The 20,797-nt window shown below is 43.6% G+C and overlaps 2 protein-coding genes across 2 annotated transcripts; both read left to right on the top strand.

Annotated features, from left to right (window-relative positions):
* The first annotated feature begins 1,860 nt into the window (after window positions 1–1,860).
* On the top strand, window positions 1,861–12,884 carry LOC149276050 (dynein axonemal intermediate chain 4-like). Its single transcript, XM_089503977.1, has 16 exons — window positions 1,861–1,919; window positions 2,524–2,713; window positions 3,473–3,663; window positions 4,854–4,951; window positions 5,470–5,626; window positions 5,713–5,852; window positions 6,168–6,329; window positions 7,299–7,493; window positions 7,813–7,952; window positions 8,285–8,371; window positions 8,988–9,139; window positions 9,531–9,688; window positions 10,152–10,276; window positions 10,738–10,836; window positions 11,692–11,918; window positions 12,710–12,884. Exons 1-16 carry the CDS (start codon window positions 1,861–1,863, stop codon window positions 12,882–12,884), a joined length of 2,355 nt encoding a protein of 784 aa, XP_089360103.1.
* A 4,381-nt stretch (window positions 12,885–17,265) lies between these two features.
* LOC149276049 (relaxin-3-like) lies at window positions 17,266–18,732 on the top strand. The gene is made up of 2 exons (XM_089503976.1): window positions 17,266–17,443; window positions 18,494–18,732. Exons 1-2 carry the CDS (start codon window positions 17,266–17,268, stop codon window positions 18,730–18,732), a joined length of 417 nt encoding a protein of 138 aa, XP_089360102.1.
* The last annotated feature ends 2,065 nt before the right edge of the window (window positions 18,733–20,797 follow it).

Here is a 20,797-nt window from a genome sequence, read left to right as displayed (position 1 = left end):
ATTACCCAGTTGATGAACCGTTGGAGGTTTAAATAAAGTTGGGAGCATAAAAAATAAAATGAATATATCGTACTAATAAAATATTCTCAGCCTCCTGTGACATCGGGTACTACCTTCCAGCTCTGCGGGGGCGACGTTCCCTGCACAACAACCACCTCAGCCAACTCCCATTACAACGTGCAAGGGGCTCATTCATTCTCCACCGGCGGACAGTAGGGATCGTGTACAAATATCCCGTAACAACGTATCAGCGGAGGTCGGAGTCAGGCAGCCCCGCAGTAAAGGGACTAAAAATGCTTGGCCGTGCGCTTTAAGTATTAGGTCTCCAACACGTAGACCACACGGTTCAACCGATTCTCCGCCGTCGGCACAACCTACACTAGATCTTTTGGAGAAGCTCCAAAACCCCCCTTCACTAACTACTATTAGGTAATATTCTAACACAAGAATGATGGATACTTCATATTTTAGGGAAACATTCTAAGCCCCAAAGAATAAAGCAGAAGAAAAACAAAATATAAGACAGTTTTGGATTTGTAGAACAAACAGAATTCAAACCCAATAAGCGAGACCCCCCCCCCACACGGATGCTTCAACTCATCAGCTATTGACAGAGATTAAAGGAAGTGTTAATATTCATCATTTACCAATCTGTAAAGACATCTGGTTTGTTGATGAACCTGGTAAGCAAGAGGTTAAAATATATGATATGAGGAAGACATGGGGGGGATTCAGGCAGATCTGGGTAACTAGGACTTCCAGGAGGTCTTGGCTGACAACTCCCAGAACCCTCAGCAAGCCGGATACCGACTCTATAGGGAGTTTGCCCTCCTCACTTCTAACCCGACCTCAACAGTATATTGGTACAAGTATGGTGGCAGCCTGAGAGTGTTGGGAGCTGCTGTGCTAGAGCTGGAGGTCATGGGTAATCTCCGAGCCCAGGTGAGTGAGGGACCTCACTGAAAGGCAAAGGGCCACTCAATGAGTAGGAATGTCCAACTGGACTCGGCGATTGGCTGAGAGCACTGGGAGTCGTGGCCTTATAATCAGATGAGGTTACCTGACACTGACGTATGAGGGGGCTTCAATAGAAGGCGAGGGGCCAATCGCTGAGTGGCTGGGTTCCTGTTCCCGCCAAGTGAGTAGGGCCTAGAGCAGGGCGGGGAATTGGGCTCCAAGGGTCCCCGGGGCAGGTATGTGAAGTACTGGGCTCTGCGTACCCCTAAGGGAGCTTCCGCAGCCGTTCCCCGTTGGGGGAAGTTTGGGCGTGCGGGCGGGAGAAGCAACAAGTGAGCAGGGCGAGCAGGGCTGGGCCTGAAAGCTGCAATGGGCCAGAGAGCCCAAGGAGCGGAGGCCGGGATGAGGACAGGGGGAGGGAGCTACGGTGAAGCTTCCTGTGAGTTTCCTCCTTACCTCCGCCATGTTTGCCGTACTGACGGGTCACATCGCGGGTCAGCGCAAGTGCCCGGATGGAGGCGGAAGCCGCAGCAACCTGCGCTCTGAGCGCCAGCCGGAATAACCAATCATCGAAAAGAGAAGGCGGGCTTTGAGTAGGCGAGGCGTTTGCAAACAGGAAGTGTTATAAGGCGGAGCTGGACATAGATGTGGCAGCAGCCAATGGAAAATCTGGAGGGACGGTATTTTCGAGCAGAGTGGCGGCAGCCAATGGCGAAACGCGAGAGGCAGGGTTCAAAAGAGGCGCGGTTTCAACTCACGGAGTGGCTATGATGGGGCGGTGCTTAAGCGTGTACGTCAGGAGTGGACGTCTCTATGGTTACAGATAACGCTTTGCTCAGAACCGAGACAGCTGGTACCGTCTGCCGTGTGCGTGTCCGGTGGACTTCTCTTACAATCCGCATCATGTCCGGACCGGCGCCGGCCAGAATAAAACCAAACGCTCAAAACCCCGGGCTCGCCATGTAAGTAAGAGCTGAGGAAACTTTCAGAGTATCTTGTGCAACTCTCATCATGATCAGCCAGATGACCTTTTTTTCCCAGGGATGCAACTCCCATTAAGCTTATCAAGAGCAGACTTTTTTACTGCTCTGTAACCCACATCATACCCAGCCAGAACACTTTGTCATTTTAGGGTTGCGAACTCCCATTATGCTTTGGGTTCTACCACCACATATTTATTATTATTATCATTCCTGGTACATCATCTTATAGACATATTTTTTATATGTAGGAGGTGTGGTTAGAGGCGTGGCTGGGGTAACTGGGTGGGGCATGTAGAGGAATAATAATGGTATTTATTTACCGTTTAATTTATAAAGCTGTGCCCTGCTGTTTCTATACACATTATCGGGGCTTTTAGGGCTGTAGAACCCTGCGATACCCTCATACCCAGCAAACATTCTGACCTCCTAGAAAAGAGGGGCATCAGGAGAGGAGAGAGGGGGTCAGGAGGAGGAAAGAGGGGCTTGCCCAAAGCTTTTCCTAATAATGGCATTTATTAATACAAAAATCAGTACCCTGAAGGTTTCCCTCCATAAACGTGCTGTCCTGTTGGTTGTTTCGCAGGGCGGCCCGATCCACGATGCGTCTGAATAAGATCTCCAAAATATCTGGCTTTGGAACCCAAAGCCGGATAAACTACAGCCTCGCCAACCGCAGCGTCATGGGAATGTCTAGCAGGAGGAGTATAAGTCTGAACGCGGACAGCAAAGCCACGGACAAGAGCGCCTTCCCGGGCATCAAGCAGGCCGTGCCGGTGAGCCTCAATATTAACCCTTTAACAGCTCTAATACCGTTCGTCACGGAAATCCTGACTTGTCATTATTTAAAGATACACTTAACTGAGTCACCTGCATTCAAGCAGGGATATCAACCATAACATACCGGGAGCAAAAGCACCAGTTTTATATGCGATCACAGCAGGGAGGAATAGGATGGAGTCTGGAGACCCCGAGAATCTGCCCTTTCCCCTGAGACTGAGATTGGGGCAAAAACCTTGAGAGCTTCCAGATATAGATATTGGCCGACTGATTGGCTGCAGATGCTCACTGGTGATGTCAGTGAACTGGGACCGGACTCCTATTCTAGTTAAGATCCATTTTATTGATTACAGCAAAAAGTGTCATTGTTGGTTTAACTGCCGGCGACCAAATCACAAGCGACAGCCTCAAACATCTAAATACATCAAAATAAGCCAAACTTCATTTTAGCGCCTCTTTAAAAAAAAAACAAAAAAAACATGCTTCTGACTCTCATGCATTAACACATAATATACTTTACTGAGAGGGTGGTAGATAAGTGGAACAGTCTCCCAGCAGAGGTGGCAGAGGCTAATACAGTGAGGGTATTCGAAATGCGCGGGATACACATACGGCCCCTGAATTTAAGACGAGACCAACGACTGATTAAGGTTTGAGTCTCTACAGCAGGAAAAACAAACAAACAGACTAGACGGGGGCCAGATGGGGCCGATCCGCCGGCAGATTTTTCTGTATTTTTATCATTTCTTTTGCAGATATATGACGATGAAGGAAATAACGTCGCACCACATCCACTTTTCCAAGCGGAACCAGGAGCTGTACCCCAAAAACAGAGTAAACTCTTCACTCCCCCAGAGTCGTCCGGAGTAGCCGCCTCCGATATCTTCTCCTCTGTGTCCTTCCAGCAAACCGGAATTAGTTCAAGTTTCGTGGGTCCGTTTTCAAGGTAAAAAAAACAGCCACTACTTTACATTAATGCCTAAAATAAAATATCTAAACAGATCTCACATTTAGTGGATTTTATTTATTTCCCGCATCAGATTAAAAACAACGCCCTGTTTGATTTCTTTACTCCAGTTTGTAGTTTTTGCCCCATAATATAAAGTTTTCAGGCAGCTGCATATCAGCCGTTTGTATGATTCTCGCTCTGTTATCTGATCCCCAATCTACTAAACACTGCAACTCCTTATAATACTGCCTGTGGGGAACAGTAGAATGGCTCAGTCTTAATCACCCAGCCAGACTCTCTGAATAATGAAAATCTATGGAGGAACGGACTTCATTAGCATTGCCATAAAGCATCAGCTCAGTGCGGTGTTTGATCCGGGAAAGTCACCCAAAATATCACATGACTGACAGCAGCGGCGGCTCCAGGTCTGCAGATAAAGGGAGTTTATTGGAACAAAATGAGATAAAACCTGACATTACTGTATACAGAGCTGGGGGTTATATTACTGTATACAGCACTGGGGGTTATATTACTGTATACAGCGCTGGGGGGTTATATTACTGTATACAGCGCTGGGGGTTATATTACTGTATACAGCACTGGGGGTTATATTACTGTATACAGAGCTGGGGGGTTATATTACTGTATACAGTGCTGGGGGTTATATTACTGTATACAGCGCTGGGGGTTATATTACTGTATACAGCGCTGGGGGGTATATTACTGTATACAGCGCTGGGGGTTATATTACTGTATGCAGCGCTGGGGGGTTATATTACTGTATGCAGCGCTGGGGGTTATATTACTGTATACAGCGCTGGGGGGTTATATTACTGTATACAGCGTGGGGGTTATATTACTGTATACAGCGCTGGGGGGTTATATTACTGTATACAGCACTGGGGGGTTATATTACTGTATACAGCGCTGGGGGGTTATATTACTGTATACAGTGCTCAGGGTATTACTGTATACAGTGCTGGGGGGTATTACTTTATACAGACGTCCCCTTTGATATCCCGCAAGTCATGTGACGACTCATCTTCTTCTCAAAGCAGGTCAAAGAAAAACTCATTCTGTTAATTGTTACCATTTTTTCGATGTTACTTTATTCATGAATCTTGAATGTGATGAAATTCCGTTGGTTTGAACGTTTTCTATTTTGTATTTTTTTTTTTTTTTGTAAGATCGACGTTTGGCGGAAGCAGCTTCACAAAATCCAGCAGAGAAAACGAATCCCTGCTGGAAGAAATGGAGGATCCCGGTTACCGGCGAGACGTTACCGGTGGGTAAAACGTGTTCATCGTTTGTTAGTCTTGATTTTTTGGCTGCTCTTTGTATTCTGGGGGCAGTTACCCAAATCACGACTTGGTATAACAGCAGGTACTGACACAGGGCTGGTCCCACACCAAATGTTACCCCTGAAAGAATAAAAGAAGAGCAGAAGCCGTTATAGCTGCAAAGGGGGATGACTTCATTAATGTCTCTGTATCTAGAATGTGATGTCATCAAAGTCCCTGTTGGTATTTAGTAAAATGTTGGATGGGAGAGTCGGCTGAAACGCCTCGTTCCGTCTGAATTCGGATCATTTACACGTCTTTCTGGATAAGGATCAATCCTGAGCTCTCTGCTTCGTTTTCGTTTGTCCTTTTTGGGGTCCCTCCTCATTTTCGGGAATTCGTATGAATTGACAAAATTGGCGGATTTCGTTTAAATCTCTATAAATCCCAATGCACGAGTCTAGTAAATATTATATGTGGAGTCCTAGAGGTAACGTCGGCGGATTACATTTTTGTCCTTCAGATGTCCCAGTAAAGCGAGAAGAGGTGCCGGAGAAGCCGGGCGAAGAGGATTTAAGTAAAATCATCGACATTTGCCTGGCGGAGACGGACACCGTGTGGCTCCTGGACATGCCGCCCTTGCTGCTCTCCGCGGAATCCGAAGAAGCCGAAAGAGTCCGGTATGTCTCCCAGAATTCCAGACAACCTCGTGGGATCTCTCTGACTTTCTTTATGATCCAGTGAAATACTTTATTGTTTCTTTCAGCGCGCGGAATAACGCCTACGTGGAGCTTTGCAAAAGCAGGGCCGGGAACGACCGATACGTCGAGAGATCAATGCAGACTTTTAATGGCGCCCCCAAGAGTAAAGAGGTTCAGTGCGAGAGAATTGGCTCGGCAGACGCAGGTAATCTCCGCCGGAATATTCCCGTAAACACCTCGTTCCCGTTGGATCACCGTCACTCAGGCGTTATCTAATGGTCGGCCGAGAGTGATGGTTATTCCAGCCCATCAATAGCAGGAGAAAGACAAGATGCTTAAAGTAATGGTGGTACAGCGCTGCGGAATATGATGGCGCTATATAAAATAATAATTAAATATTTCCTGTTGTGTCATCTGTTGCGCTCTCCCTCTCTCTCTCTCTCTCTGTCCCCATATATCAAACCAATCATTTGCTTTATAGTGTCCTCCCTCTCCCTCTCTCTCTGTGTATGTTGTGTAGGGGTCATGGCTTCTGCGTGGGACTTGTACGATTCATTTAATTCCCCCGAAATCCCGCCAGTGAAAGTATTATTGGATGCAGCCATCACATCACAAAGCGTCGCCAGCAGCCAAACCGACACAAGCCGAGGAACTGGGTCCGTAAGCTCCATTGACAGGGGAGGTACGTTGCCACCTTATGTGTATACCATGGGAGTATCCTTTATGATTATTCCTCCCCATTAAGTTATATCTCTCCTATTGTTAAGTTGCTGATTGTTGTTGATTCAGGCAGCCTTTGTAAAGATGGGAAGGAGAAGGAAGAGAACTTCAGGACAGGGAATTGATTAGGTTATGCTGTCTCTGCCACAGGCTGCCACCAACCTCAGCTTCCATTAGGTCAACTTTTAAATTAATAATGTCCAGAACAATTATGCTGTTTGAGAAATGCAAGTTAAAGGTAGTTTAAATAAATATTTCTAATTACCTTAAAAGCTGTCTAGGTGACTTTTCTCTTTAAACATTTTTAAAAGCTTATGATCGGTATCATTTTTAGGTGTTATGGGCACAAGGATGCCATTCAGTTTAATATGTATATATAACAGTGCTGGAAGGTTATTACGTATACAGCGCTGGGGGTTATATTACTATATACAGCGCTGGAAGGTTATTACGTATACAGCGCTGGGGGTTATATTACTATATACAGCGCTGGGGGTTATATTACTATATACAGCGCTGGAAGGTTATTACCGTATACAGCGCTGGGGGTTATATTACTATATACAGCGCTGGGGGGGGTTATTACTGTATACAGCGCTGGGGGGGTTATTACTGTATACAGCGCTGGGGGGGTTATTACAGTATACAGTGCTGGGGGTTATATTACTGTATACAGTGCTGGAGGGTTATTACTGTATACAATGCTGGGGGGGTTATATTACTGTATACAGCGCTGGGGTTATGGTGGGGGGTGCAGTTTTCATCCTCACCTGTTAGGAAAGGTGAAGGGTTGCATGCGGTAACCTAATAAACTTAAGGTGGATATCGTGGACACTTTATAAATGTTACAAACCACAAATACTTTGATACTTTGTAACGCTGGATGTTCAGACTCGGGACCGCATTCTGAAACTCGTGTTCTGTGTTACAGACGTGTCTTCGAGTACCGTGACTGAGATCGACAGACTGTCCGTCCGGAGGATCCCGGAGGAGAACGTGCCAGACGGAGACGAAATCCTAAAATCACAGAAGTTTCAACAAGACCTGTTTTTCATGGAGCGGATCGTGGTGGAAAATATTTTTCAGCCAAAGCTGGCCGCCTACCGGCAACTACCGGTGTTTGCAGGTTTGCCAAAAAATGTATTACATGGGATTTTGGCTACAGATCCCCAGACAGCGGACGAGGTCCACAGTTACCCCATTTATTACTTACCTTACCGCGGCTATATATTGCATGGTAACATTCATTCAGCCGCTGCGAACTGACATCACGATCATCCCCATATCATTGGCTGTTCTTGGCATTCGCCTGCCAATGGGAGCACAGAAGCAGCATCGTCATCGCCGCTAGTGAAATTGTCACAAAGAATGGGCGAGTTTCCCAACTTATTATTATTATTATTATTATCTTATATTTATATATAACATATATTCTTGCGTTTCAGATCCCGAGGCTGCTGTTGAAACGAATGATTCGGTCGCCCCGGTCGTTGCGTCTCCCAGCTTAGATCGGCTTTGGTCGTTTGTATGCGATGTCACTAAAAGCCGCAACATCAGCAGCTGCGCCTGGAACAAGAAAAACCCTGTAGGTTTGGCACTTCCGCACGTCCTGATTATAAGTGGCAGAAACGGGACAGTTTAATGCCCCTGACACCCCCCTGGACACTTCTTCTGCACAGCATTCAGCTGATGGAGGGTGGCAAATGCACACGCGGGGGGGGGGATTCTGCATTTTGCAAAACAGACAATACAAACATTTAAAGGGGCCACTCAGCTGTCATATGCGTTAAAGTGGATGTAACGTCTGGAGTGTCCCTTTAAACACATTTTAAAGGAATTTTTAGATCTCGGCCCTTTGGGGGGGGATCTCATTTCCGGGGTCCAGTTTTTCACATTATCCTTGTATTTATTCCCCAGGACCTCTTGGCCGTCGGTTATGGGCAGTTTGGATTTAAAGAGCAGAAAGGCGGGTTGGCTTGTTGCTGGTCTCTGAAGAACACCATGGTAATTCCCAAAATATCACGCAAACTGTTTATTTCTTCCTTAATCCAGTGTTCATTTTACAGTTAATACAATATACATTTATACTGGGGTGTTCCAATAATGTGTCCCCCCCCCCCCCATTTGCCATGGGAGTTTAGAACACCCGGAGTGGCAGGTAGGGGCTGAAGGCTGCCCCCATGGGGTTCATTCTTTTTTAGATAAGCCACCTTTTAATATCCTCTCTCCAGAACTGTAAGTATTCTTAATTACACAATTACAGCTAATCTTTAAATTAAGTCTTCATGTTTTGAGATGCAGAGCGTTCAGTGCAACTACTCCTATCAACCCCAGTTGGAGATTAACCATTAAATTGTGTCCACCGCTATGGATAGTTTATAATAATATATATAGTGAGTTATGTATTAAGAGCAATTCTGTTACAATAAAAAGTGGTCTTCTCACTATGGAATGTTGGACCAGTTTAATGGTTGCTATGGCGATAAATCCACTTAGGGTTGCACTGTATAAATAACCCCCACTGTCTCAAAAAAAAAATTAAAAAAAAAATGCTTGTTTTGAGTTCCTTGCATTGATACCTTTTCACCGAATCCGCAAACCCTCTTGGTTCTGCCCCCAGTGGCCGGAACGCATCTTCCATTGTGAAAGCGGAGTGACCGCTCTGGATTTCTCGGCTTCTTCACCAAATCTCCTAGCCGTGGGGATGTATGACGGCACGGTGGCGATCTTCAACGTGCAGAACAGCAGCGACACGCCGGTGCTGGACAGCAGGTGAGCGCAAATATTTTGGGGATTTCACAGAATTTAATCACTTTGGTGAGAGCCGACTTGTTGATTCCGAACGGTTTCAGCTTCGCATTATTAATTATTATTATTATTATTATTATTATTATAAGTGGGAAGCATGTTGGGGAATTGATATAAAGAGATTTAAACCCTCTGATCTCCTGGACTAAAAAAGGGTCAGAATATAGTTACGATCGTGCTGCTTTAAAGCCCATCTATCACTTCTCCAAATCTTTTTCCATACACTGAATAAACCTATATAAGATTATAATAAGCAGTATATATGTATTAGAATCCCATTTCTCTCTATCCTGTTAGATTGTTCCACTCCTTATAGTTGCATGTGATCCATCTGCCATCATATAATTGTTCTTAGTGATAACCCAAACAAACACACGTGTCCTGTGTGGCAGCTGAAGTGGGTCGAACGTCACGGTAACGGCCTCGGAGAGGATAAAGGAGAGATTCTGGTGTCGATAAGCGCCGACGGCCGGATAACTAAATGGCGCATCAGGAAGGGGCTGGACTGCAGCGGTGAGTCTCTGGATCCATCCTTTCCATTAATAATTTCATACATTGTGGATCGTGCACCCCCCGTCCGCTGCCTCACCCCATGTCAGCAGTGGGGTCACCAGGCCCTAATACCCGGAAAAGGGTCACTGAGACCCAGTTCCTTTTAAAGGGGCCACATTTAATATTATTGATATATATTGAGGCTGTATAAGGTATATGAGATACAGATGGGCCCCTCTATACTTGCCTATAGCAGTTGCCCTGACATCATTAGATCAAGAATGGGAAGCTCTTCTTTTGTTGTATGATTCAGGATGATAGGAGTTGTAGTGCAGCTGGTATAGCCATGCCACGGACAGGAATGGTTGTTATTTGCCATTTATTTGCATGCCGTCATTGAATGTGCGGTGCTCCCGGTGAATGCATGGAGCAGTGTTATATACACCCGGGTGTTAACGGGGCGGCGGGTTTTTTCCTCTTGCAGATCTGATGAAATTAAAACGCACGGGAAGTGAAAGGACCAAAAAGTCTGCTGTAGGTAAAGAAAACAAGAGCGAAGCGTTCATTTCACGGCAGGCCCCGGGGATGTGCTTCGACTTCCACCCCAAGGTGATCCGGGAAGCTGGGGTTCTTGGTGTCTGGGAATACGGTATTTAAAGGGCCGTATTTACTGGATTATAAGGCGACTCCCCAAAATTTGGATCTTTAAGAAAACCTTTTTGTTGCTCTCACACTCTCACTCACTCTCTCTCCCTCATTCTTTCTTCCTCACTCTCTCTCACACTCACTCTCTCTCCCTCATTCTCTATCACTCTCATGAAGCGTAATAAAAAATATATATATATATATATATAAAAAATGTTCATTGTACTTTCCTTGGCAATTTCCCCCATTACATAAGAATGCACCGGGATCTCCTCTGCATTAGAATTCATATTTTTCATATTTTAAATAATTTTAATTTAAAAAAGGCTCTGGAATCGATTGTAAAAATACCTTAAAGTCTCCCACATGTAATATAAGGCTGCGCAGGTTTCTTATTATTAATTCGATTCATTCTTTTCACGCAGGACTCAAATATCTATCTGTCGGGCACTGAAGAAGGACACATTCACAAATGCTCCTGTTCTTACAACGAGCAGTTTTTAGATACGTATCGAGCGCACAAGGTAAACGTATTAACTCTTCATAAACCACTGACCTGTAGCTCAGCCGGGTAGAGAACCTTAATAAGTCGTTGGTCTCGTCTAAGATTCAGGAGCCGTATGTCTATCCCATGCATGTTTAATCCCCTCCCTGTATTACCCTCTACCACTTCTGCTGGGAGGCTGTTCCCTTTATCGATCACCCTACCACCTAACTGACAACAATTGCAGCCTCCAGGTCTACCGATAGAGGGAGTTTACTGTAACAAAATGAGATAAACCCAGCTTTTTGTCAACGTTGACTGACATTACTGTATACAGCGCTGGGGGTTATATTACTGTATACAGCGCTGGGGGTTATATTACTGTATACAGTGCTGGAGGTTATATTACTGTATACAGCGCTGGGGGGTTATATTACTGTATACAGCGCTGGGGGTTATATTACTGTATACAGCGCTGGGGGTATATTACTGTATACAGCGTGGGGGGTTGTATTACTGTATACAGCGCTGGGGGTTATATTACTGTATACAGCGTGGGGGGTTGTATTACTGTATACAGTGCTGGGGGGTTATATTACTGTATACAGCGCTGGGGGGTTATATTACTGAATACAGCGCTGGGGGTTATATTACTGTATACAGTGCTGGGGGGTTATATTACTGTATACAGTGCTGGGGTTATATTACTGTATACAGCGCTGGGGGTTATATTACTGTATACAGCGCTGGGGGGTTAAACTCAAGGAGGGAAATTTATTTCCCTTCATTATTGGTTGGGCCCCTTCCCCTCAACTTGTCCTCCAGAATGAAAGTCCTATACGTCTTATATGTTATACATGGTACCAGTCCATATCTCCCTGTTTCTGCGTTTTAGGGGCCCGTGTATAAGATCACTTGGTCTCCGTTCTGCCCGGACGTGTTTCTGAGTTGCTCTGCAGACTGGACCGTTCACTTATGGCGTCAGGATGTTCTGAAACCCGTCCTAAGCTTCTCCACCTCGACCAGCGCCGTGTACGACATCATGTGGTCTCCCTCCTCGCCGCTGGTCTTCGGAGCCGTGACTGAGAACGGCGTAGAGATTTGGGATCTGGGTGTCAGCACGTGAGTCCCCGCAATGCGCAAAATAATCAAAATAATTACAACGGTAACTTTTGGTGGGACTGATGGAACGAGCGTTTAATAATGCGGAACCGGCGCGGAGAACACGCACTCACCCTAACCCCCTAAGGATGAGAACGATTATTGTTATTAATTATATTTCCCCGATCCGTGGTCTGGATCATGATCTATAAGTTATAAACCCGGTGGGATTCTAGAAGGGACTGCGAGTAATTAGTAAGTTCACGGGGGGTTTGCGTCCCACTCAGGATATACCTATACATTTGTTATCCCCCCCCTATCACAATGTTATCGTTCCTGTGGCCCCCACGGAGACAGTCCGGTTTAGATTTTCGTAATCATGAAGTTTTTTATGTTTATTATTTTATTTTTATTATTTTCAAGTATCAGAAACAAAATATCCTGTTTAAAATCATAATAATTTACATGGAATCACAGTAAGTATCCTGCGGCCTCAGTAACCTCTCTGTAAAACCTCAGCGGGGGCTGAAGCCGTGATATGAGGTCATGGTGCTGGTTTTACCGCAGAGGCTATGCTTAATTACCGGAAACATAAAAAAAATATATATATATATATGATTAACTAATGAAATCTGATGAATTCCATCAGATTTTATGAAATTTTGGTTTCTGGGTACGTCGGGGGTCAGGTGGGGATCCTGGGATAACGTTAAATAAATTAACCGAAACTTCCCCCAAACCACTCAAAGGATAACGTCTGGAAACGAGACGTCGTCGGGTTCTATTCATCGTTTCGGGTTTTTTCTCCCCAGGTTAGATCCCATCGTCGTGAGTTCTGCAAACCCAGGAGTGAGACTTACGACAATTTTATTCGCGAAGAACACGAATTGCGTCCTTGTCGGGGACAGCGATGGCCAGGTGAACGTGTACGAGCTGAGAAACGCAGCCAGCACGGGGGGCTCGGAGGTGAGGACCCCCACGGTGTAACAGGGAAGCCATTTATACCCCATGACAAAGAGGGTTTGTTTCCACCTCCGCGTGGCATCTGCGTGAAGCTGTAGGGTATGGCGCCCCCACTTGGTGAGAGGGCTGTAAGCTGCTGTGCAGTCAGAACGAAGCCTCTGCAGTCCGATTATCGGCAAATCAACAGAAAAATCTGCTTTTTTTGTGAACGAATCACCGGCGGTAACAGATGCAAAGAAATCAGAGCCGATTCCCTCCGTATTATACCCCGCGGGTTATACAGACCCTTTTGAAACAGTTCTTACTTTCTATCAACTCTTCTAGTGCCACCTGTAGCAAAGTCAGGAATTAATGAATAGAAACCTAGAACCTGCCAGCAGATCGGCCCCATCCGGCCCCCGTCTAGTCGCCCGTTTCTCCTGCTGTAAAGACTCAAACCTTAATCAGTCGTTGGTCTCGTCTTAGATTCAGGAGCCGTATGTCTATCCCATGCATGTTTAATGCCCTCACTGTATTACCCTCTACCACTTCTGCTGGGAGGCTGTTCCACTTAACTACTACCCTTCCTTACATTACATCTGTGCTCATAAAAGGGTGACCACATCGGCCATGTTTTCCAGGACACATATAATTTTTTAATATTGCTGTCCAGCCCAGATAAAATGCAGCCCTGCAGTATGGGGGATGTATATCTGATTAATTGGTTCCCTCCTATAAGTCTATACATCATACATGCTGCAGGGCTGCGTTTTATCTAGGCTGGTCAGCAATATGTAAAAATGATATGTCCTGGATGGTGCCCCTATGCATCACTCATGTGCCTCTGCGCGGTCCGCCCCCCCCCCCCCCCCCCCCGGCTCTCAGCGGCTGAGAGTTGCTTTATTGGAGGTCTGCGGGTTTACAATAAAATAAACCGTCTGTGTAAATTGGAACAAGATATTCCGCACTTAAGCTTAACATCGATTCTTCGAACGTAACGATGTCGATTTTATTTTTGTTTTCACAGGGAAAAGCTTTATACGACATAATTGAAGCGACATTAGCCAGCCAGCTGTGATTTACGAGCAGGAACGCTGCTGATGATGTCATAGCTCTATTTCCCACTAATAACAAAATCTCGCTGCTGCGACTCCCGGATCCCGCAGATGGATTTTCTACATGATAGTAAAATAAATATATTTAAAATAGTTGGTTTTACGGTTCGGCTACTTTGTACTTTGTGTTCTGAATAAAAATATGATAATACAAATAACTTGTTTTTGCAAGAAATTTACAAACACGCTACTGCTCAAAAGTTTGGGGTCACTGAGCAAGGACATTTCCGGCTGTAACATAATTTGCAAAAGGGTTTCTAACCATCAATTAGCCTTTTAAACTTAAACTTGAATCAGCGAACACAACGTGCCATTGGAACCCAGGAGTGATGGGAATGATAACGGGACCATTGGAACACAGGAGTGATGGGAGTGATAAAGGGCCATTGGAACACAGGAGTGATGGGAGTGATAAAGGGACCATTGGAACACAGGAGTGATGGGAGTGATAAAGGGCCATTGGAACACAGGAGTGATAAAGGGCCATTGGAACACAGGAGTGATGGGAGTGATAAAGGGCCATTGGAACACAGGAGTGATGGGAGTGATAAAGGGCCATTGGAACACAGGAGTGATGGGAGTGATAAAGGGTCTCTGTACGCCTATGAAGAGATTCCATTAAAAATCATTTTTGTTAGATCTAGTCTAATGAGATAATGCATAGAAAAAAGCATTTGATCTAACAAATGGAGTGATCTTTTGTTAAAATTCTTAATATGGGGCAAACCCGGGGCAGGTCCATTGCTGTCAGTCATGTGATATTTTGGGTGACTTTCCCGGCTCAAACACCACACTGAGCTGATGCTTTATGGCGATGCTAATGAAGTCCGTTCCTCCATAGACTTTCATTAGACTGAGTCATTCTATTGTTCCCCACAGGCAGTAGGATAAGGAGTCGGGGGGTTTAGTAGATCGGGGGGTCAGATAACAGAGCGAGAATCATAGTAATGGCTGATATGCAGCTGCCTGAAAACTTTATATTATGGGGCAAAAACTACAACTGGTTTAAAAAAGAAAGCAGCGATATTTATGAAAAAATTCATTTTTTAACCTGATCCTGGGAATAAAAAGAATAGTGGGACCCCCGCTTTAAAGCTTCTTATAATTCTCCCCAAATATCAGACCTGAGGTGTAGTAATTGAAACTATTAACTTTAAAATAAACACATATAAAATGATTTAATAATTGGTAAATCCAAAGCTTTGGTCCCCGCTGTTATTTTACGCCAAACAATAAACATCCCCCCCCATGAGAGGCAGCTGGAAAAAAAGGCGAAAATGTTTGCGTTTTGTCGAAATGATTTTCTCTCTGATAAGGTCTGTTATCTGATCGTATAGATAATCCGGCGACTCTTTTTACAGCAGGTAATGGAAGTTACAGAACCGTGAAGATTTTCCATAAGATCCCAGGAGATAATAAATGCATTCTCTGTGGGCGCGTTCAACACCTGGTTTACACCAATATTACTTATTATTATTATTATTATACATATTAAACATATTATTATCCTCTAGATCGTAAGCTTGCGAGCCGAGCTCTCTTTATCGAATGTATCGGTTCTTCTTAGATAAAAATTATTGTTTCTATCATTGTTATTATTTTTCTGGTTATTATTTTTATTGTTATTATTGTTATTATTTTTTATTGTTATTGTTATTATTATCATTCTGGTTATTTTATTATGATTATTATTGTTATTATTTTTATTGTTATTTTTATTGTTGTTATTATTAATGTTGTTATTATTCTCATTGTAGTTATTGTTATTATTATTATGAAACATTGTTAATTGCTGGTTATAACTGCACAAAGATATAGGAAGTAAAATAGGTATCCAGGCATTAGAAGACTTTTCCCCAAAGAGCTCACAATCTAAATTATTTTAAGGACATGTTACTAGTATAAACGCGCTCAATCGAGAAAAGTCAACACATATTATCGTTCTGTAGATTTGATATCTTAGTTGTTACGGTAACCCGTTATTAGCCGTTTCATATTGAAATTTCGTTATTCTGTAATCTGCCCGTCTTCTTGCATTGTCATCCCAGAACTGAAGCCGTTTCTCTTTAAGACCCCTTTCATGTTTAATGCTACCCGCTAAATTCCGAAATTGGAGGACGGGGTGCGCCTGGGGCTGCGGCTCTTGCTTTTGGGGTTGTGGTTGGGACGTTACCGAGAACGTTTATGTAAAAATAAAAGAAAATATTCTATTTGCTCAAATGTATTGTATTTTATACAGTGATAAACCGTTAATCGCTCAGCGCTCAGAGATCATTGGAAGGGGCAGGAAAGAGGGACAGAAATATTCCCCCCCCCTCAAAGAAGAGGTTTCTGTCCGGAGAATGACGCCTGGAACTCATGCAGAGCTGCGCTTTGGTCTTGGGGATTTTTCTTTCTTTTCACCAAAAAAAAAAGGATTAATGCGTATAGATTAGTGACCGGTTACTTGATCAGCCTATGGGTGCAGCTAACGTGTTAGGGGTCTTCTGCTTACCTACGCCGGTGGATCGGCCCCATCCGGCCCCCGTCTAGTCGCCTGTTTCTCCTGCTGTAGAGACTCAAACATTAATCAGTCATAGGTGCAGGAACCCTACGTCCTACTCACACAGTAATACGGTATTATTAGTTGTTGGTTTATATGGCGCCGTCATATTCCATAGCGCTGTACAATTTCTGTTCCATAATAAACACCGAGTTAAAAGCAACATAAGCTTGAATCCCAAATGTGTTGATTTATCCATAAAGTCGATGTCACTGCTAACTTCCTGGCAGCGGGTTAATAAGTCACGTTAAACTATATAATGTTCCAGATCCTTTATATATATTACCGTCCCCATTAAAATGTCATCCTGCCCCCCCGACAATGTACTAACTCCATCACCATGATCCAAACACAAGTGAGACGTCCAAAAATCCCGTCTCCTAAAGGGCCCACATGGTTAGCAACGTCCAATTTTTTTTCAGATTATTGAATTTAAAGGTTTTCCGTATAAAAACGCGTAAATCGGCCAGATGGACAGTAAAAGGACGATGTCCCATTCCAGTGTTTGCTCATAGTTTAGATGATGTACTTGATGGAGATGGTAAAGCCCGTTAAGTAGCACTTTAACAACCGAGGGAAGAATACAATCACCTCTCGTGTCACAAAGAATTGCTACATTATTGACAATTACAGTAAAACCAGCCGGCCAATGGGAGGCTGCCGAGACTCCTATAAATTGGCCGCTTCTTGCAGACTCTCCGCATCTCTTTCAGCTCCTCTGTGATCCGCAGTAACTTTTTGAGTCTCATTCTTGCCCTTTTCTAAAACGATGAGGTCTCTACCCATCTGCTGCGTCCTCCTCGTCCTCCTCGGGGCCGTTACTCAAGCGAGCTGCGACAGCCAATTTGTCAAGCTCTGCGGCAGAGAGTTCATCCGAGCCGTCATCTACACCTGCGGAGGATCCAGATGGAGAAGGTTGTTGTCCACAGAACACCAAGTCATTCCTGGTAAGAGCTTCACCACAATTGTACTAAAACTCATGTAATTTACGGTTCATTTTAATGTATTTAATCCGGATCTCCCACCATTTTTTATTCCCCAAATCAGATTAAAAATATTCAGATGTTTCCTTTTTTACCCCACTTGTAGTTTTTTGCCCCATAATATAATGTTTTCAGGCAGCTGCATATCAGCCGTTTGTATGATTCTCGCTCTGTTATCTGATCCCCGATCTACTAAACACCCCGGACTCCTTATCATACTGCCTGTGGGGAACAATAGAATGGCTCAGTCTTAATCATCCAGCCTGACATCCTGACTAATGAAAGTCTATGGAGGAACGGACTTCATTAGCATTGCCATAAAGCATCAGATCAGAGTGGTGTTCTGGAAAATCACCCCCAATATCACTGATAATTCTGCTTGGACCCCCGTGACTATTGACCCAACCAGGAGGTTACCTGGGAGTAATCAGTTATCTGCAAATGATCCAGACTGAGTAACAACACCTGAGAACTGTCAGGGTTGCCCTAATCTCAGTGTTTTATCCAGTTTCGGGGTAAATGGGCAGATTCTCAGAGTTTAACCCTTATCTCAGGGTCTTAGGGTGAAGGGGCAGATTCTCAGACACACATAGTCTGGATCGACTCTTTTTTATTCCCCGCTGACTTAATGATATCTGAGCATCCCAACTGGTGCTTTTCTCCCTATATCACATCTGGAATCCCTGCTTGAATACAGGTGACTCGATTCAGAATAGTGAGTCGATACAATAGAGTCTATGTGACTGGCTATTAAAGGCTCAGAGATTAAAAAGGTTACGGATTCCTAAAATCCCTCTAGATTCTAAACTCCTCTCCTTTTGTGTCTGAAAATCCAAATTATTGTGAGATGCTCTACTTGTTATTGTACCGCGCTGCGGAATATGATGGCGATATATAAATCAGTAAATAATAACAAACGGTCAGTCGATAGAAAGAAATATAATCCAGGAAGCCGAGACACGTTCATCCCACGCGAGAGAATTCAGATACAGTAACCCCGTCTTTCCCCCGCAGGCAGAGGGCAGATCTTCGACCTGCGCGACGGAGACGTGGAGGTTGCTGAACCTTTGGAGTTTCACCTGCAGAGAATCAACTCCCAAAACACCGAGGCGGCCCATCAGAGCGAGTCTTTGGAGGAGTTTTGGGATTCGGAGAAAAATCCAATCCAAGAAAGACGTGACCTGAACGAGCTGCTGACCACGGCGTGCTGCAAAACCGGCTGCAAAAAGAAGGATTTAAGTTCACTTTGCTAAATTATATCATTCTGACCTTAACCCTTTTGGTTGCCAGAGGGGAATATCATTCTTATAACCTCCCCCCCTGCATCTATAGGGTTTTTTTTTTAAGTCCTTGCTAGATACCCCCCCTGGTTATTTTATACAAATCTGCAATCATAGATTATATTCACATAGAAAAGGTTTAAATTAAAGCAGAACTGAATGTTTGTATTTAGATGTTTATATAAAATGTATCTAAAAGAAATAAATAAAGTTATATTTGCTGGGTAACATTCTAGAATCGCCATCGTATCATTGCGGTGAAGTCTCCCAGATGAGAGGAACACGTCCGGTTCTTAACTTACTGTCTGGTATAAGGATGATGATGCTGTCCCTTTAAATGTTAGGATCCTTGTATGTTTGGGTTCTCTCCACCTCTTGGAGATGATACTTTGGGTATCCCCGGCTCAACTGAGTCTATTTATAGAATATCCCACCCGGCCCCTTCATCAATTTTCTGCAGTCGCAGTCAGTCTGGGTGCTTTGATAATCTTAGTTTCACTGCTTTAATATTCTAATTGAGAATTGGAAGTCCATAAAAGTTGCATTTTTATATATATATTTGTTAATCACAACCCCTCCTGCACAGAATTATAAAATTATACCATATAAGAAATTATTTCCGATCCATACACTTGAGGCGACTTCAAAACGGCATTTTTTTTTTTGTTTATGGAAAAGTATATACAAGAATAAAAGAGTCAAGCAAACCGATATCAGCAACAAAATATAGTTTTATTTAAATTAGCACCTACGCGAGAGAGACACATTGTATATGTATCCATGAAAAATGCAACATATGGATATTCTCTTAATCAGCGTCTTTTAGGCTAGCGTCGGGACAGCGTTAATAAATAGGACATCTAGAGAATCTCATGTTGGAGAAATTGTATTATAGTTGCGGTTCCACTTCATAAAATATCACCAGATTTCGGACTGCATCATGTAAAGAGAAGTAAACGTACGCACCATTTTTCTTCTCAATCCTCTCTGTCTCTAAAAAAAACTGCAGTAAAAGGTTTTTTTGAGATACTAGAGCTGCTTAGCAATAGAGCCTTGTCATTCTTCTGAAGCCCCTCCTGTATGTATTACATCACAGCATCTGACCTCCTACAACCGCTCCTAGTGCTCTTTAAATTAATAGACCTTCAAGTAAATGCCCTTTCTGTGATGTCAGAAACGAAGAGGATCTGCTGAAAGATTTCAGTAAGAAAGTACAAAAAACAATAAGTTAATTTAAAACAGGAATAGGTTTATTTAACATGTATACAGGAATATGACATAATTTAAGTAGTTGGGAAAGACATCTAGGTGGAACAGCACCTTTAAAGTCACCTACGCAGAGCGAGCATCAACATTAATTTGTTTAAACTGCCCATATTTTGGGCTTTTTCTTGACACAGAGTTTAGATGTAAAAGCCTATTTTACGCCTGGGAACTCCTGAGAACAAGAAGTTAAGATGAGAGCTTTTAATGCGTATACCGCTTACTGTAAACATCATTATATAGTTCTATTAAGAAAAATATCGGTTTTTATAGAATATGTAGCATTTCAGACATGTCTGCTGTATGAGTTACTCCTCCCTCTGGCACGCAAAGGGTCAATTAAATCATGAGATTACGGTAAACACAGATTTCAAATTTGAACTTTACGTAAACTTCATATTTATAATCAAATATCAAAGCAAAATTGCAGTCGTCGAGTACGTCGACTATTTCTTTTTTTAGTATTTCTCGTTTTTTATTTATTGATATTTTTGCGCTGCAGCTTTAAGAGCGGCAGAAACCGCACATCCGCTTAAAGAGAAACTATCACGTAATCTGAATGAAATCCCGCTTGTCGGGAAGCATGTGTTGGCCTTGGATGAAATTTAAAACGGCCTTGGATACGGCGATTCCGATGCAAAGTTTAAAAAGTGGCCTGATCGCCATAGCAACCATTGAGATTTTTCTGCAGGATTCTGGTGGTAAAACCTGACCGGCAAAGCATGAGTGTTACGTTTATGTGATAGCGTCCCTTTAAGAGTTAACCGGTGCACGG

This window comes from Sceloporus occidentalis, unplaced genomic scaffold, assembly GCF_023333645.1.
Source record: "Sceloporus occidentalis isolate IW3139 unplaced genomic scaffold, rSceOcc1.0.p SCAF_249, whole genome shotgun sequence".
Lineage (NCBI taxonomy): Eukaryota > Metazoa > Chordata > Lepidosauria > Squamata > Phrynosomatidae > Sceloporus > Sceloporus occidentalis.
Note: the sequence above shows the minus strand (reverse complement) of the source record. Positions and strands in the feature narration are given on the sequence as shown.

Coding starts and splice junctions, on each gene's coding strand:
- LOC149276049 (XM_089503976.1), top strand. CDS start 17,266: ATGAGGTCTCTACCCATCTGCTGCGTCCTCCTCGTCCTCCTCGGGGCC. Junction 17,444..18,493: donor AGAACACCAAGTCATTCCTG/GTAAGAGCTTCA, acceptor TTTCCCCCGCAG/GCAGAGGGCAGATCTTCGAC.
- LOC149276050 (XM_089503977.1), top strand. CDS start 1,861: ATGTCCGGACCGGCGCCGGCCAGAATAAAACCAAACGCTCAAAACCCC. Junction 2,714..3,472: donor GCATCAAGCAGGCCGTGCCG/GTGAGCCTCAAT, acceptor TTTCTTTTGCAG/ATATATGACGATGAAGGAAA. Junction 3,664..4,853: donor TTCGTGGGTCCGTTTTCAAG/GTAAAAAAAACA, acceptor TTTTTTTGTAAG/ATCGACGTTTGGCGGAAGCA.